Raw genomic sequence first — 16380 nt, forward strand, 5'->3', positions numbered from 1 at the left:
CTATTTCTTAAATATTAGGTATCCTCAATCTTAAACCAGCCCAACTGCGTTCATACCCCGAAAATAACCTAAATCGCCCAATTAAGTTTTTAAATACACTGAAATGCCTAGGTCGCAATAGAACTAAAACAAATAAATAATTAAAGAATTGATAAAGTAGGCAAACAAAAGTAAGTGGGTAAAGTTGGCTTCAGCATTTCGTCAGGAAAGCTCGAACACTGTTTGACAGCATATTATTTACTTTTTGTACCTTGATACAATCATTATGAGACTGTATAGATGAGCACATACTAAGAGTAGTTTTAAGTCTTGAAATTTACTAAGGTTCGCTATGTCCTTTGAGAAGTTGGCACTGCTCCGGTTGAATTTATTCTTGTACAGGTGATGTCTGTACCTGCATGGTCGTTTAGTACTTAATAATAGTTTATCAGGTTATATGTTAGTAGTAGTTCCACATTGTCGTCAATTTGATGCTGGCTACGATTACATGCTATAAACATTTGGACAAGTGTGAAGTAAACCCAATGAGTGTAGATTGGCTGGTTTATTGGGACGTAATCACTTGGCCATAACCTGTCTGTAAACGTGGCCCTGTAGTATAACATTCCATCACAACATTTTCGAAAAGAATCAATTATCAGGGTTTTTTCCGGCATAAAGGGAGGGCGAAGAAGGAAGATAGAGGAGATGAATATATAGAAGATGAAGGGATAGAAGAGGACGGATAATAGAAGAGAGGAAATATGTGAGAGGACAGATAGGAAAAAGCGAAGAGAAGATGAGAAACGGGGAGTGAGATTAAGCAGATTTAAGAGGTGTGGTGAGGAGGAAAATGGAGGAATAAGGGTGGGAGACAAGGTATGAAGATGATGAAACGAGAAGGATGATGAAAGGGAGGAGGACGGGTGAGATAAACGGTTAGAAAAAGAAATGAGAAGTAGAGACCATACAGGAGAAGACCGATGAGGAAAGAGAGGAGTGAGATATAAGGTAAGAAGAAGGAGAAACGAAAAGTAGAGATTGACGAAAAGAAAAGGGGTGAATAAGAGTGAGAAATAAGGTAAGAAGAAGGGATAGGGTGAAATAAAGACCATAAGTGCTAGTAGTAGTAGTAGAGAACGGCGATTGGATAGTTCTCGTAGCATGCGCGACCACATACGCATGTACGATGGTGACTGAGAGTCAATGGAAAGGCAGAAGAGAAGACAGATCTCGTACCATGCACGACCACACGTACGAGTGGTGGCTCTGAGAGCCAGGCTCGAAAACCAGCACCGCTAGTTCCCGTACAAATATGTCCAAGATTAGAAACCTTGGGAGGTTGTGTCATAATATAAAATTTTGAGGTTTAAATGGCGGATTTCTATATCTCTTTCCGTGGAAATAGTATTTGTATATAGTTAGCAGAGGTGCACAGAAAACCTACATGTTATATTATCATATTTATAGAGCTTTAATTTAGAGCGATAATTCTTCAAAATTGAGGGCTTTGTCCTATTTTATCTATTTAGTTATTTTTTTATGCTTTCCGGTTTTGTTTTCTTCAGTCTATTTATATTATTAATAAACGTAATACATATTCTATTAATAAAAGGGCGTTAGGCCATAACTATAAAAGATGCGAAAAAATGGTCATGGATGAGAGAAGCTTTGAAACTTAAGTTGTATATATTTGTTGTGCGTGTTTCTACTACAAATTTAAGTAACTGTAACTATGCTAAAATATGAATAAGAGTTAAAATAAGAATTCTTCTGTTAACAATTAGTTAAAAATATGACTTGTGAATGCTATTTTTTGCTAAAAGGCGTCAGTAACGCTATTGAAAATTGACTGATTTTAGGCTTGGGTTTATAAAATAAGTTCAAAAGTGTATTGTTGCGTGCTTGTTGATGAAAGTATATAAAATAATTTAATTTGAACAAAGTTTGCAAAAAAATAATAATGCCACCATTAAATCTGTAAACATATTATGAAGATGTTAGTTTATGAATAATTTAACAATGTCTATTTGGGGTGAAGTAATGTTATAAACAATAAAACGTGGCTGCGATTATAAACATTCATTTTGTATTCGCTCTAGGACACCATATTGATAGGGAGCCTTTAGGTAAGCGTCATTTTTTTGAGCGAGCATGTTAAAATATGACAATTTTATATCTGATGGGTTCTCCAATAATGATGTACCCTGATATTGGTCGGTTTGGTACATTATCACGGTTCCCAAATAGAAATACAAAAATATGCATGCCAACCTACCATATTTTTGGAGATGTTAGTGCAGACAAAGAATTATTTTTATATATATATATATAATCGGGGGGGGGGGGGGATTTAATTCCCAGATCCATGGGCTTGACAGGTTTCATGGTGGGTCAATTCATTTATGACGATTTATACCGTGGTTAAAGTTTAACTTGTCATTGTTTTACCATCATGTATTACAACTATGCGTGAATTTGAAAATAGCATATGAAAATAAAATGCATACAATGGACAAATTCATGAATATTTTCATAGAACTTATAATGCGAACGTTTAAAAATCCTGCTCACATCTTGTATCCGTGTTGCAACCATGGTGAGATTCCCTGTTTTTACCTGAATTTGTTCAGTTAGGCTCGCGTGTTGATACAATTATTATGTCTTTAATATCTACTGTAATAAAAACAACCACTCAAATAAGATCAAATTACTGGCCTTATCATTTGAGAAACAAATGTCTTAATTATTATCTGACTATAATTAATATTGCGTACTTGCATGTCAGGAAAATATAGTTGCGAGTGCATTGATTTTTTATATGATCTTTTGATGAATTGTGTAATTTTTCGTTGGTAACCCTTTTACTTATTAATGCAAAAAATCTGACGTATTTTTAAACTATCTATTTATAATGAACTTCAGGCTAAATCATATTCATAATATTTGGGGTGACATTTTGTGCACTATAAATTTGTTGGTCTAGTGTTTGAAATTGAGTTGTTCGACGTTTCGCACGTTGCTGACGTCTGTCGCGCGCTTTAATACGCAACCAAAAGTACATACGTAACCTGATGAAATAATATTAAATTAACACTCAATCTTATGAGTCTCACGTTTTATAGACACAAAAAGTCCTAGCAATATAATATAATATTTTGAAATGTTGCGTGCCATTTTCAACGCTTATCATATCCTTTAAATTCGATCTATTTTACATACATGTATGATAATGTATATGATTATATCTTTATCGAGACTCTGTCATAAAAAATATATGTACAGGTTTTCTGAAATATAAACACCACTATATGGAACAAGTTTACAATAAATTACCCTATTAAATTTATTATTGATTTTTAGTAGGAGGTAGTAGTTCTAAGTGGCTTCATGGGCCAAAAAATTGTTCATAGGTCCGTGATGGTTTAGGCAGGACTGAAAGATGTTATATGTAATATGCATCTTTTACTAAAGTTTCACTCTTTGTTACTGTATTAATTGTGTATGTCTGGAATATTTGGATCCCGGTTTTATCTTCACGATTATCGGATTACCAGTATTGTATCCGACATTTTGTATTTACGACATTGTCGATCCGGTGAGGCGACAATTTGCAAAATGAGTTGTCGACTGAAAGAGTTAAAAGAACGGTCACAAAAGAGAAAAGAACTGCTTGCAAAAGCTGTAAGAGATATCTTGTTCATTTCAAGCCAAGTGTCATTGTTTTTTTAAGCTATGTACATGTATTTCTTTCAACCTAGGTGTCCGATTTATAAGGTTATCCGAAATTATGTCATTTGCTAAAGTAAACCTAAGTTAATCGAACAACAGTTGTATTATCTGAATGTGTCAAAGCATTTGATCAGACGTCTTCAATCACTTTAGCAATAAATACCCATTTTAATGTTTCGATACAGTGCGTATGACTGTTGCTTCGGCTCCCCCGAGTGTCCCTGATAAAACTTTTTTGCAGCTAATACGGCACGATTAAAATACCATCCAGCAAATTTACATTGGGGCAGTAGAAGGGATTGGTTCGGGAGGGGGTCTCTCCCTCCCTTGGGGTGGAGGAATATGCTTGGGTTACCAATACAAAATATTAATTTTATAATAAACTTCTAGTAAAAAACATGGCTGTAATGTAGTCTAAAATAATAGACGTGTTATACGGGATTCTTCCAATCCCTAACATCTAAACGGGAATGTGCAAAAAACGGGGGTGTTTTAAAAATATTGAAATTGTTTTAAGTGAAGTATTTTATGGTTGAAATTGATCATAAAGAGTTATATTCATATTTTACCATGTAAGTATAATAAAAGTCCAATAAAACGAAAGTTGACTGACACAGACAACAATTATGCGAAGGGGAACAACTCGATACAATCGTAATAGCTCGGCCTCCTCCGACAAAGCTTCGAGATAGACCTCGTTATACAATCGTAACAACTCGGCCATGGCCGAAATGTTCCGAGCGATTTAAAACTGTGCCCTAAAGCCTTGCAGGTGCCCTTCATGTATATATCGGTATGTTTTGACAGAATGAAATGAAAAAAAGCCGTCAAACTGATAATTATAAGTTGGATATTTATTTTTTTGTGTACGGAACTAATGTAAAATAACATTATCTGGTAATATTTCTTGTTTTTATGATATTTTATAGACGCTATATGCTTTAACGCGGAATCCTGATCGGAACAACTACCCACTTTTGATACTAAACAATTTGTACGTGAAGGATTTGCCATATCAAAAATCTAAAAAAAATCCGTCAACGTACAATTATTTGGACTAGGCTGTAATGTTACATATTTTATCTATATTAGATATTCATTGAGTTTTGGGATCAATAACTTGGTAATCAAAAGCATAGACGTGATCATTAATGGCATATATACATATAAATTCAAGCATTGTTTAAAAGCTGTACTTACTGTTTAAATTTTGCTTAAAAAGCTGACACAACCACACTTGTTAACTTAGGTACACAAATATTTTTCATGAAAAATAATTCAAATCTAGGATATTAATTTTACCTCATCACAGTGTATCCAGGAGAGATTCTTAAACCACTGAGCGTTAAATGAACGCTGTTCTGGCTTCTTTTTTTTCTGGATTTTAGAAATTGCTACCTTGATTAGGTGTAGCCATGTTAACATTATGAACAAATGTTGAGTAGAGACAAAAAAACATCTTTCTGTGAGTTAATGCAATAAAAGATTGTATTTTCAAATATTTTAATATATATTATTAAGTTAACAATAATAAATAGAATACCTGACATGACTGGTGACACATCCTTAGATCAATAAGAGGTAACATTGATGAACCTCTTGTCCAGATATTTTATGTGCTAGATTACCAGTAGTACTTTTCAATGATAACTGCTATTTGCTTCACTTGTTGGACCTTAGTAGTATACTGTAAAGAAACCCCGCAAAAACACAACCTACACATGTACCTTTCCAGATTTTTTTACCAATATGAGGGATGTCTGGAAAGTTTTGAGACCTCCATATTTTAAAACGTTTTTAATATAAAACAAACAAACAATATATAGCTGTGTATATAGACTGTTCACAAGTTTCATTTTGAAAAATAAAATTATATAGTCTCATATTAAGAAAGGAAAAGGTTGTCAAGACCAGTTGTTAATGGTCAAAGGAAGTAGACAGGTAATTCGAAGATGTCGGAAAAACTTTAATGTTGACATCACGCAGCGTGCTGTGACCAAACACTGTGTTGGCAGCGTGATGACTCCTACAAATACTTATACCTTTCTAGCACAGGATAAATCAAAGCCAACATGTTCAAGGGTTTTGGTATTTGTGCTAGCATGGACGTTTTAGTGACATACTCTTATCCTTTTTTTCAGTTTGGTGTTGAGAAACCAGAGGACCTAAAGAATGTGTTAAAAAGCAAGGAAGAAATAAAACAATCTAAGGCTGCAAGGTCAGTCAAATGTAAAGATGGACTCCTCTCGAAAAGAATGTTTGTTTGTTTCTAAAAAAAGTCCATTAGCTGCATGATCCTGATATGGTTGCGATACCCTAGCTCCATCTGAAAAGTCCACTTGGTTGTTTAATGGTTGCTATTCTCTAGCCCTATGTGAAAAGTCCACTTAATTGATTAATGGGTGCTATACTCTAGCCCTATGCGAAAAGTCCACTTGGTTGTTAAATGGTTGCGATACCTAGCCCTATGCGAAAAGTCCACTTGGTTGTTAAATGATTGCCTATTATCGTAGCTCCATGCGAAAAGTTCACTTGGTTGTTTAACGGTTGTGATACCCTAGCTCCATGCAAAAAGTCCACTTGGTTGTTTAACGGTTGTGATACCCTAGCTCCATTTGAATAGTCCACTTGGTTGTTTAACAGTTGTGATACCCTAGCTCCATTTGAATAGTCAACTTGGTTGTTTAACGGTTGTCACACCCTAGCTCCATGCAAAAAGTCCACTTGGTTGTTTAACAGTTGTGATACCCTAGCTCCATGCAAAAAGTCCACTTGGTTGTTTAACGGTTGTGATACCCTAGCTCCATTTGAATAGTCCACTTGGTTGTTTAACGGTTGTGATACCCTAGCTCCATGCAAAAAGTCCACTTGGTTGTTTAACAGTTGTGATACCCTAGCTCCATGCAAATAGTCCACTTGGTTGTTTAACAGTTGTGATACCCTAGCTCCATGCAAAAAGTCCACTTGGTTGTTCAACAGTTGTGATACCCTAGCTCCATGCGAATAGTCCACTTGGTTGTTTAATGTACTCAATGTTAAGAACCAATACACACAGAGACATCTTTCCTGGGTTTAACCAGTACTGAGTACAGGACACCATTCCTGGGACTACCTTTTTAATGCCAAGTGCCAAGCAAGGAAGCTACTGTTACCATATTTTAATTGTATGGCAGTGGCGTAGCTACATATAGGCCTTGTAGGCCTGGGCCTACAACTTTTTGGTAAAATGACAAAACTTAAATAACCCGGAAATGCAATAAAAACTAATAGCTACTCAAACACTTTGAACGACTTAAAAGTTTGTTTTATTTTAACCAAAGCAAGCTTGGTGTTTATTTAAACTACATGCAGGGTGCATTGCTTGATTTTATTGTGATCATTGCAAGTTTTATTAAGTGTGTGTAATGTGCATATAACAGTCCCCAACTCACATAGACTCATCGGGCCTACAAGTTTTTAAGGCCCTAGCTACGCCCCTGTATGGCACAGCCAAAGATTTAGCCCAAAATCTACCACACCTAAAGCGAGTGATTAACATTCAGCTATTTGGGCAGTTTGGATGTTTGATTTTTTGGGGAAACATGTTATAGTAGACCAACATGTAATTATAGCGAACAGGAATTTAGGTTTGGATAAACCCTTAAACTTGAATGTAAAAATATTTAAAACTACATGATTTACAATATTTGATTGTTGTATTTTATTTCCTGTTTTTTTTTTTCTTATTAAAAAACAAATGGTATTAACAACTTTGTGTTAGTTTCCTTATTATTTAAATATAAATTTGATTTTTCAGAAAAAAATATATTATTATTTTTTAATTATTCTGAACAAAACAGTAGACTTTGTTCATTTAAGATCAAAACTGTTTATATCTGTAACATTTATTTAAAAGATTGGTTTCTCCTGTTTCAGTCAAGATTCCTCTGTAAAGAAAAAAGCTAAGAAGGAAGACTTACCTAGTGATGATGGCGCCTCTGGCTCTGGGGCGGTAAGTTGTCCAAGGTTCACTTAGTATCTGATAGAATTAGTATTGTTGCTGATAAATATGAAATTCTGAACCAGAGGGCCTCAATCAGTTCTATGATTAAAGCTTTTAATTTAAAAGACTTAAGAAAAATAAATCTCAACTTTATATTTGACCTGTTAGATGGTGAAGTGATACTCGTATTTAAAATCATTACATACACATGTATAACAAACATTTTGAGTGATAAACCTTCAACTACTTACTGAATAAAGCATTTATGGAATATATTAATAACTGATAACAAGATTGTAACCATACAGATGAAAACGCACATATATTAGATACTGCCGGGTCCTAAAAGATTGAAAGTGACCAACTATTGTCTCATATTGAAAGGTAGAAATACCGTTTTTTCTGCACCTTTCTTTGAAAATAAACAGGTTATCTTTCATAAGAACCATTGTTTTCAATATTTATTCATCCTTTTTGGTAAATTAAAACAATTGTATTATTTGTGGTACATCTTATTTGTGAGTAAGAGTGCATCTTTAAGTACATCTCTATAAACCATACATTACCTTATCATACATGTATGTTATCATGGACATATCTACCAGGTTTATAGGTCTGTGATGATATCTAACGTTCATATTTTCATATGTGTACATTATCATACATGTGCATTATTATACTTGTTGCTGTATACTGGATATATATTTATGTTTTTACTTTTTTTTGCAGAAAAAGGAGCCTGAATTTGAAACAGAAGAAGTGTACACAGACTCAAGTGCTTTTTTAAAGGTAAATTCTTAAACTCACTGACAGTGAGTCACTGTTGTCAAATGTGTTTTTCATAAGCAGCCAATGATATTGGTAAACTGGGTAAAAATCCACTGATGTTTATCGAATAAAGGCATTCTCTCTTTTTGTGTTTTGCAGGGCACACAGAGTGCAAACCCACACAATGACTACTGTCAGCATTTTGTTGACACGGGGGAGCGGCCACAAAACTTTATCAGAGATGTTGGTAAGTTAATGAAGGCCTCTTTCAGTTAGTTATAATGGGTGTTTTTTGTTCTTTCTGTATATGCATGAACTGAGAAGGGGCAGGGGCATTGGGGATCTAAGAATAATTTATGAAAAACTTAGTTGTGAAAGGATGATTTATTGAAAATTTAACTCTCAGTCAAACACATAGAATCGTTACAGACCTAATGTACAATGATATTTTAGTGCTTGTTATCTGAACTTCGGTAGTTCAAAAGCATTTATAGTTGTATGAGTTTTTTAAAACAACACTAAATTATTTTGGCAAAAGAAGTATCTTAAGTACATTATGATATGGTTAGTTACTGCTTTTTTTTAACAGGGAGGTTGTATTCAATCTCAATGGGTTTTTCTAATTAAATTGAAATCTGCAAAATCCACAAGAGTAGAATACGGTCGCCCAGTTTAAAACTATGTACTAATAAGCCTTTAATGGTATGTATTTCATGTAGAAAGTGGAAACATTGTTATTTACATTTTAATGACTACCTTGTTTGGTTTTTGACATTTTTCCACACACAATAGTACTTGTTATGACATCAGCAGAGTGATTGACATTGTTGGAACACAGACAAATGCATCTTATGATTTGCGTTGCTTGCAGATGTATGGTGCATATAATTAACAACGAAAGATAATGTTATAATGTATCGTTATGTCTAAGCTAAAATCTGTATCTTTTGTTTGAAATTTTCAGGTCTGGCAAATCGGTTTGAGGAATATCCCAAACTGCGGGAATTGATCAGATTGAAAGATGAACTTATTGCCCAAACAAGTATACCACCAACGTATGTGCTTACTCTAAAGTTTTAAAGTCAGCCTGAGAAACCAGTATACCCCCTGGTACCACCCATGTTCTAATAAGGGTGTAGGAAGGCTTGGTTTCTGTGTATTATCTATAGGAAAAAAAATTGGTCTCCAACCCGACCTTAATTTTTGGCACCTGAAGCAATGTTTTTGCATCTGATCCTTTTCTTTTGGGACAAAACTTTTACAAAGTTTATTGCACTGGAAAGACGCATACATGTACTGTTTTTATAGAGTACCGGTACTCTAAAATTTGTCTCAGTTTTTTGTGTGAAAATGATATACAGACACAGCTTGACATTAAATAGAATCCACAACCTACAGACTTTATTTATTCATATAAGTGAAATAAAAACAACAACATATTTATCTTATGTTTGGTTTGAAATACTTTCATATACGTTTTATATAATACAGGTATATGAAGTGTGATTTGGAGACATTTGAGCTGTCGGAGCTCCGCTGCCAGTTTGATGTAATTCTTCTGGAACCCCCACTTCACGAGTATCAACGTGCCCAGGGCATGGTGTTCGACAAATACTGGGATTGGGATGAGGTATAGTGTTTAAGAAAGGGAAAAAATGTTGATCGAGTATTATCGAAAATTGATTGTTTTGTATTGAGGTCGTCATTAAATCATTTGCATAATGCCTGAATCATTTAAAGCTATGTGGCTGTATTTTTTAAAAACAGAAAAATATTTGTAGAACAGCAGTATATTTTTTTTATATTTATCTAAAAAACTTAAGCTTATCAGTAAAAAATACTTCAAAATATTAAAAATACCGCAAAAGAATTTGCTTTCATTTATGTGAAGCTTTTAATTTTTTTCAACATTTTTATGAACTTTCCATTTTGATAAAATAATTGAAAATTGATGGAAATGGCTTGATTGATGATCGATTATGATATTGGACTGATTTTCAATCCCTAGTACGAGACAATTTCTATGTTGTATGTACAAACGTATTATTACTCAACATAAGACTATACTTTCCAAACCTGTTTTTGGAGTACCAAACACAGGGCAATGTGTTGATGACAGTTCATGAATAAGATACTAAGTTGCTGTATATACAGTATAGTGTAGCTTGCTCACAAAAATAACAAGAATTGAACAGTTATTTAAGGTAATAACAATCCTACTGATTCAAACATGATTCTCCTTTCTAAATTAAAAGCAACACTATCATTTAAGTCTTTTTAAGCTTGATCTTTCAATATTGCACGCGAAAATTGGAATTTTTCATTCAATACCATTAAAAAACAAAGTTATGCCTTTAACAAATATAACAGTTTCTCTTTATTTTCCCAGATTGAGAAACTAGACATTCCCTCTGTGGCAGCCCAGCGATCGTTTATCTGGATTTGGTGTGGGAATGCAGAGGGGCTGGAAAGAGGCAGAAAGGTACAATGTAATTTTAGCATGGCCCTTAGATAACACTAAATCAATATTTAATGGTCACTATTAAAATGTATAGTTACAGGGTTTTAGCAAGGTTTTAAAAAGGACAGGGTGCTGCAGAAAACTAAAAGGCTACACTGGACTTCAAAAAACTTACATATTGTAAACTTGGCAAAAAAACGTGAGAAATATTTTTAACTTTTAGGAGGTCTATGTTTTGAACAGCTGCCAGATATATTGAGTGTGTATATATTTATAATCATGAAATAAGCTTTTCAACAAAACATTTGAATTATTTGATTATCTAAAAAAATTCAATTCTAAAATGCAGAAGAGTGCACATGCTGGTGCCCATGAGGACAAAGGTTGCTACCAGAATAGGACAGGGTGTAGCATCCTCTGAAAGCTCATTAGTTAAAAGCATAAGATCTCTGACTGGGGATCAAATAATTAAAACTTTGAATATATTTTTTTTATCTAGACACAATAATAGCATATCTTTTTTATAATCACTCAAAACAGAAGTTTCTCATGACTTGGCATTTCTTTCAAACATTTCCATCAGACTTGAAAGCTTATACCATTTTTTGCTCGACTTTTCGAAGAATAAGGAGAGCTATACTACTCACCCTGGCGTCGGCGTTGGCTTCACACCTTGGTTAAGGTTTTGCATGTAAGCACCTTTAAGTCATTATCTCAGTAAATACATCAGTTATTGCATTGAAACTTTGGATATGTATTCCCAACTATCTTACATGCTAAATTAATGAAGTTAGATAACAATTATTTGAATATAATGCAAATAAAAGGCCTTTATTATTCGACTTAGAAATTCTGGTTAAGGTTTTGCGTGTAAGCACACATAGGTTAATATCTCAGCAACTACTTGAGGTATTGCATTGATACTTGATACAATGGTACTCAACCCGCCAACCTACTAAATTAACCAAGTTAGATAACTCTAGTTTGCATTTAATGCAAATAATTGCCCTTTATTATTCAACTTAGAAATTCTGTTTAAGGTTTTGCATGTTACCACATTTAAGTCAATATCTCAGCAAATATATCATGTATTGCATTGAAACATTAGATATGTATTCCCAGATAACACTTTTTTGAATATAATGCAAATTATGGGCCTTTATTATTTGACTTAGAAATTCTGGTTAAGGTTTTGCATGTAAGCACACATAGGTTAATATCTCAGCAATTACTTGATGGATTGCATTGATACTTTATACAATGGTACTCAACCATCTACTTAAATAACCAAGTAAGATAACTCCAGTTTGCATTAAATTAAAATAATGGCCCCTTTTTTATTCGACATAGAAATTCTGGTTAAAGTTTTGCATGTAACCACTTTTAAGTCAATACCTCAGCGAATACGTCATGTAGTATATTGAAAAAATACACACAGGCTCCCATCTATTTAACCTTCTTATTGAATCAAGTAAGATAACTCTTATTGAGACTTTATACAATGGTATTCAACCACCCAACTTAATTGAATAACCAAGTTAGATAACTGTATTTTGCAAATAATGGCCCTTTATTATTAGACTTAGAAATTCTCGTTAATATTTTGCATGGAACCACATTTATGTTTATATCTCAGCACACCATGTATTGCATTGAAATCTAATCTAACAGTGATCCATGCATGTTTCGCCAAAACTTTTCAATCCTTACATTGAAAAGCGGCGGAATAGTCGAGCGCGCTGTCTCTGTGACAGCTCTTGTTTTATAATCACTCAAAACAGAAGTTTCCCATGACTTGGCATTTCTTTCAAACATTTCCATCAGACTTGAAAGCTTATACCATTTTTTAATGCGTACTATGTGGAATTAAAAAACATAACATTAAATCTAGAATGGCAATGTTGACTTTCTCAAAACTTTACGCTACAAAATATTGAATTCACACAACAACAAAATAATTTTTAAAATCCTTATCAAACTTGGTTGTAATGCTTATTTACATACCATACTATTTTCACTGAATTTTATCAACAGCCAGATCACAGCCACATCATACCCTTTACTCAGGTTTAACAGCCCTTCACTTTTCAATTTTAACCATGTAGCATTCCTTACTCAATCATATTTTATCCAACCATTACTAAACTTGATAGCAATGTTAATAGACAAACTTTATCCCTCAAGTTTCATATCCTGTCAAATTGCAACATTCACTTAGAGTATTAGACTTTAATTTTCAAATTTAACCATCCATCTGAGGATAGATATGAAGAATTTGGTCCCATCTCCATTTGTATAGAATAATGTTTGGAGTAAATTTTTCAAATTTATCCTCAATTACATCAGTCCTAATCATAATCAATGACTGTTTAATCATTTCCAGTGCATTCCAAGCAGTCGACAAAGTAGATTTTTGTTTTATTTTCATATTTCTGTTCCATGTTGCAGTGTTTGAAGATGTGGGGATATCGTCGATGTGAGGACATCTGCTGGATCAAGACAAACATACAACGACCAGGGGACAACAAGAGCCTGGAGCCAGGGGCAGTACATCAAAGAACAAAGGTAGCTTTAAATATAGAGCTTTGAAACTGGGGGAAATGAAAACGTTAACAAGACTGCTTAGTATGTAAAACATCAATTTCTAGCTTTTGATTACTTCAACCACTCCTAGATGTGAAAATTTAATGAATCATTGTTTGTAGCTGAGGTTTTATTTTCTGGTATTCATTCGCATATTGCTTAGTCATAGTTTTCTCATATTAACGCCTAGATAAAAATCGCCCCTGTGATAGTTAAGAGCTACATGTCATTATGATAACATGTCGTGATTAACACAAAGAATAAAAAATGAATTAGACTTGGAAACAAAAGGGTCACACTAAATTATATTAGCTTTATTATGTAAGGTTTATGTAGGAAAGATATTAATAATAGATATTAATCATGAATTAATAACTGCAGAAATGTGATTTGTCTGAAGATTTCCACAAATCTAATTTCACTAAGATAAAAAATAAATCATTTACCGGTAATAAAAACAACAAAAAAACCTTAAAAACCAGTAAGCTTCAACCCCTTTGACCCCCACTGATGGCCTCAAGCGCCCCCAGAACTCATCACCAGAAATGGTCAAAGCCTTCGGCTGTCAGATCAATCACATCCCTGTGATGGAAAATGGTCAAAGTCATATCTAATGGAACGATAATGAAAGTGGACCATTAGGGCTCAGTTTCAATAAATCAAAAGGCTTACAATTGTACAATTACAGACAGAGTCTCGATTTCGGTGTAGCAGAATACTGAATTTCAATGAAAATATTGTAAGGTCATTTATGGCATAGATTCTGTCCGTATAAAGGTGTACCCAAACCCTTAAAAGCAGCGGTTTACGACCAAGATATCTTGTTGAAACAGGCGCCAGGCAATTCTCGGTTGTTACATGATTGAACATTTATATGAAAAACTACAGAAGCAAGTCCAGTAGTCAAAAGATTAAACATAAACTCCTATCAATGGCACTAAGGGAATACTGAGCCAGAAATACTGAACAACAACATACACATTCACAAGCCAGAATTGATGGATAGTGATAAAGGGTGGTGTGTAGGTAGCTTATGTGTTTATTAAGGATTGTTGGGTATCGCCTTTGGACGGTCAGTGAAATGCAATTTTACTGGGGTTGTAAACTAGTTTATGTGCTCAACCTCACCTCACACTTGTATATTTTCTTTTAAAGGAGCATTGTCTGATGGGCATCAAGGGAACTGTCAAGCGGAGTACAGATGGTGATTTCATCCATGCCAACGTTGACATTGACCTTATCATAGAGGAAGAGCCGGAATACGGCAGCAAAGAAAAGCCGGTCGAGATATTTCACATGATCGAGCATTTTTGTCTAGGTCGTCGAAGGCTTCACCTCTTTGGCAGAGACAGCACAATCAGACCAGGATGGCTTAGTCTCGGGGATGAGTTGACAAGCAGTAATTATGATCGGGAGAATTATATGAATTACTTCAAAACGGAGGCCGATAAGACTACAGGGTGTTCGGAAGAGATTGAAAGACTGAGGCCAAAATCTCCAGTATCAAAGAATAAGCAGATGGGTGGACCCCAGCGGGGAGGTAGAGGGGGTAGGGGAGGACCACAAAGGGGTGGGGCCATGGGAGGGGCCCAGGGCAGAGGGGGGCGTGGCATGGGGGTCAATAGGGGAGGCCCAGGGAGAGGAGGCATGAGAGGAATGGGGAGGGGACCACCAAGGGGTAACTTCAGATAGAAAGAGAATGATGACCTCGATCATATACATGTGTTGTAAAGATAGACAATGACTTTTTAGGAGATTATGTTTTTGTATTGTATATTAAAATATTTTTGTAGTGCCACAAATTTGTACATATTTAAATTGTATCATAAAGGAATAAAAACAGCCTCATCAATCACTTTTTCTTTTCTCTGAATAACATACCGTATACCCATTTTCAATTTTATTCACAAAAATTGGCCCCCAAAATTTCACAATTTTAGAGGGTAAAAAAACTACTTTGTTTACCCCGGTATATATTTTGTTGCTATTTTTACAATTCTAAAGCACCTTCTATTTGTACATGTTGCAACATGTTCACAGCCATGATACAAGTGTTTTGAATGAAGTGATGGATGCTCCCTGAATGCCCATGGCAGCAATTTTAATACACATATCAGTAAGATGGCTGTCTGCTGCATTTTTATTGACTGGTTAAAACACTATAATATGCAAAAGAATTTGCAATTTCCGGGAATGAAATTATAATTGTAATAAGCGAATATCGAATATTGTATAAGCATGAATATGGATATTGAAGCTTTTTATATTTTATAGTGCAAATATATTCTTGAAGATGGGGAAAGAAACATCCTGTACATTTCAAGAAAAGAACTGAAATGGTGACCACTTGAAGTTAGCAATGATATCAAAATGTTACAATTTATTTTTATTTTTATGTATTTTCATGTTCAACTCATTTGACTTTCATGATCAAAACAAAAGAAAACCTGTAATGTTATAGCACAGACTCAAAACATGAGTGAAATGTTCACACTTTCAACTGCCAGGGGAATTTGTGGCCACATAGCTATTTATTAAAAAAACAAGAACAGTCTATGCTGCCTAAAGAGCCCAACCTTTAATTGTAATTCATATGTACCATTACATAGGTCAAGCTGTTCTCTAGTTTTCAGACAATATTTGCTAAATAACATTGGCTGCAACCTTAACACTTAAATAATGCTTCAAACAATAGAGGTAAAGGACAACCTACTAAAGAAGTTTCATTGCCCTAGAGGTCAAACCATTCTCTAATAAAAGTGTGGCCAAACTTTTATACCACTATTGGCTGTGACCTTTCACCTTCTGACCCCTAAACCAATATGGGTCATCTACTGATCATGTACAATCTACTCCTGAGGTTTCACAATCCAAA

At 34.4% G+C, this 16380-nt stretch overlaps 1 protein-coding gene across 1 annotated transcript; it reads left to right on the forward strand.

The window, feature by feature from the left end:
• The first annotated feature begins 3560 nt into the window (after positions 1–3560).
• Positions 3561–15350, forward strand: LOC128218868 (N6-adenosine-methyltransferase non-catalytic subunit-like). Its single transcript, XM_052926612.1, has 10 exons — positions 3561–3663; positions 5853–5929; positions 7627–7702; positions 8423–8482; positions 8621–8708; positions 9426–9516; positions 9953–10091; positions 10851–10943; positions 13371–13487; positions 14661–15350. The coding sequence occupies exons 1-10, from the start codon at positions 3598–3600 to the stop codon at positions 15195–15197; spliced, it is 1344 nt and encodes a 447-aa protein (XP_052782572.1). The 5' UTR covers positions 3561–3597; the 3' UTR covers positions 15198–15350.
• Positions 15351–16380: the final 1030 nt, after the last annotated feature.

This window comes from Mya arenaria, chromosome 2 (genome assembly GCF_026914265.1).
Source record: "Mya arenaria isolate MELC-2E11 chromosome 2, ASM2691426v1".
NCBI classification, from domain to species: domain Eukaryota; kingdom Metazoa; phylum Mollusca; class Bivalvia; order Myida; family Myidae; genus Mya; species Mya arenaria.

What these genes read in the sequence shown, in the direction of transcription:
- LOC128218868 (XM_052926612.1), top strand. Translation starts at nt 3,598, where the DNA reads ATGAGTTGTCGACTGAAAGAGTTAAAAGAACGGTCACAAAAGAGAAAA. An exon ending in AAACTTTATCAGAGATGTTG is followed by an intron (nt 8,709 to 9,425) that starts GTAAGTTAATGA and finishes TGAAATTTTCAG; the next exon opens with GTCTGGCAAATCGGTTTGAG. An exon ending in GGCTGGAAAGAGGCAGAAAG is followed by an intron (nt 10,944 to 13,370) that starts GTACAATGTAAT and finishes TCCATGTTGCAG; the next exon opens with TGTTTGAAGATGTGGGGATA.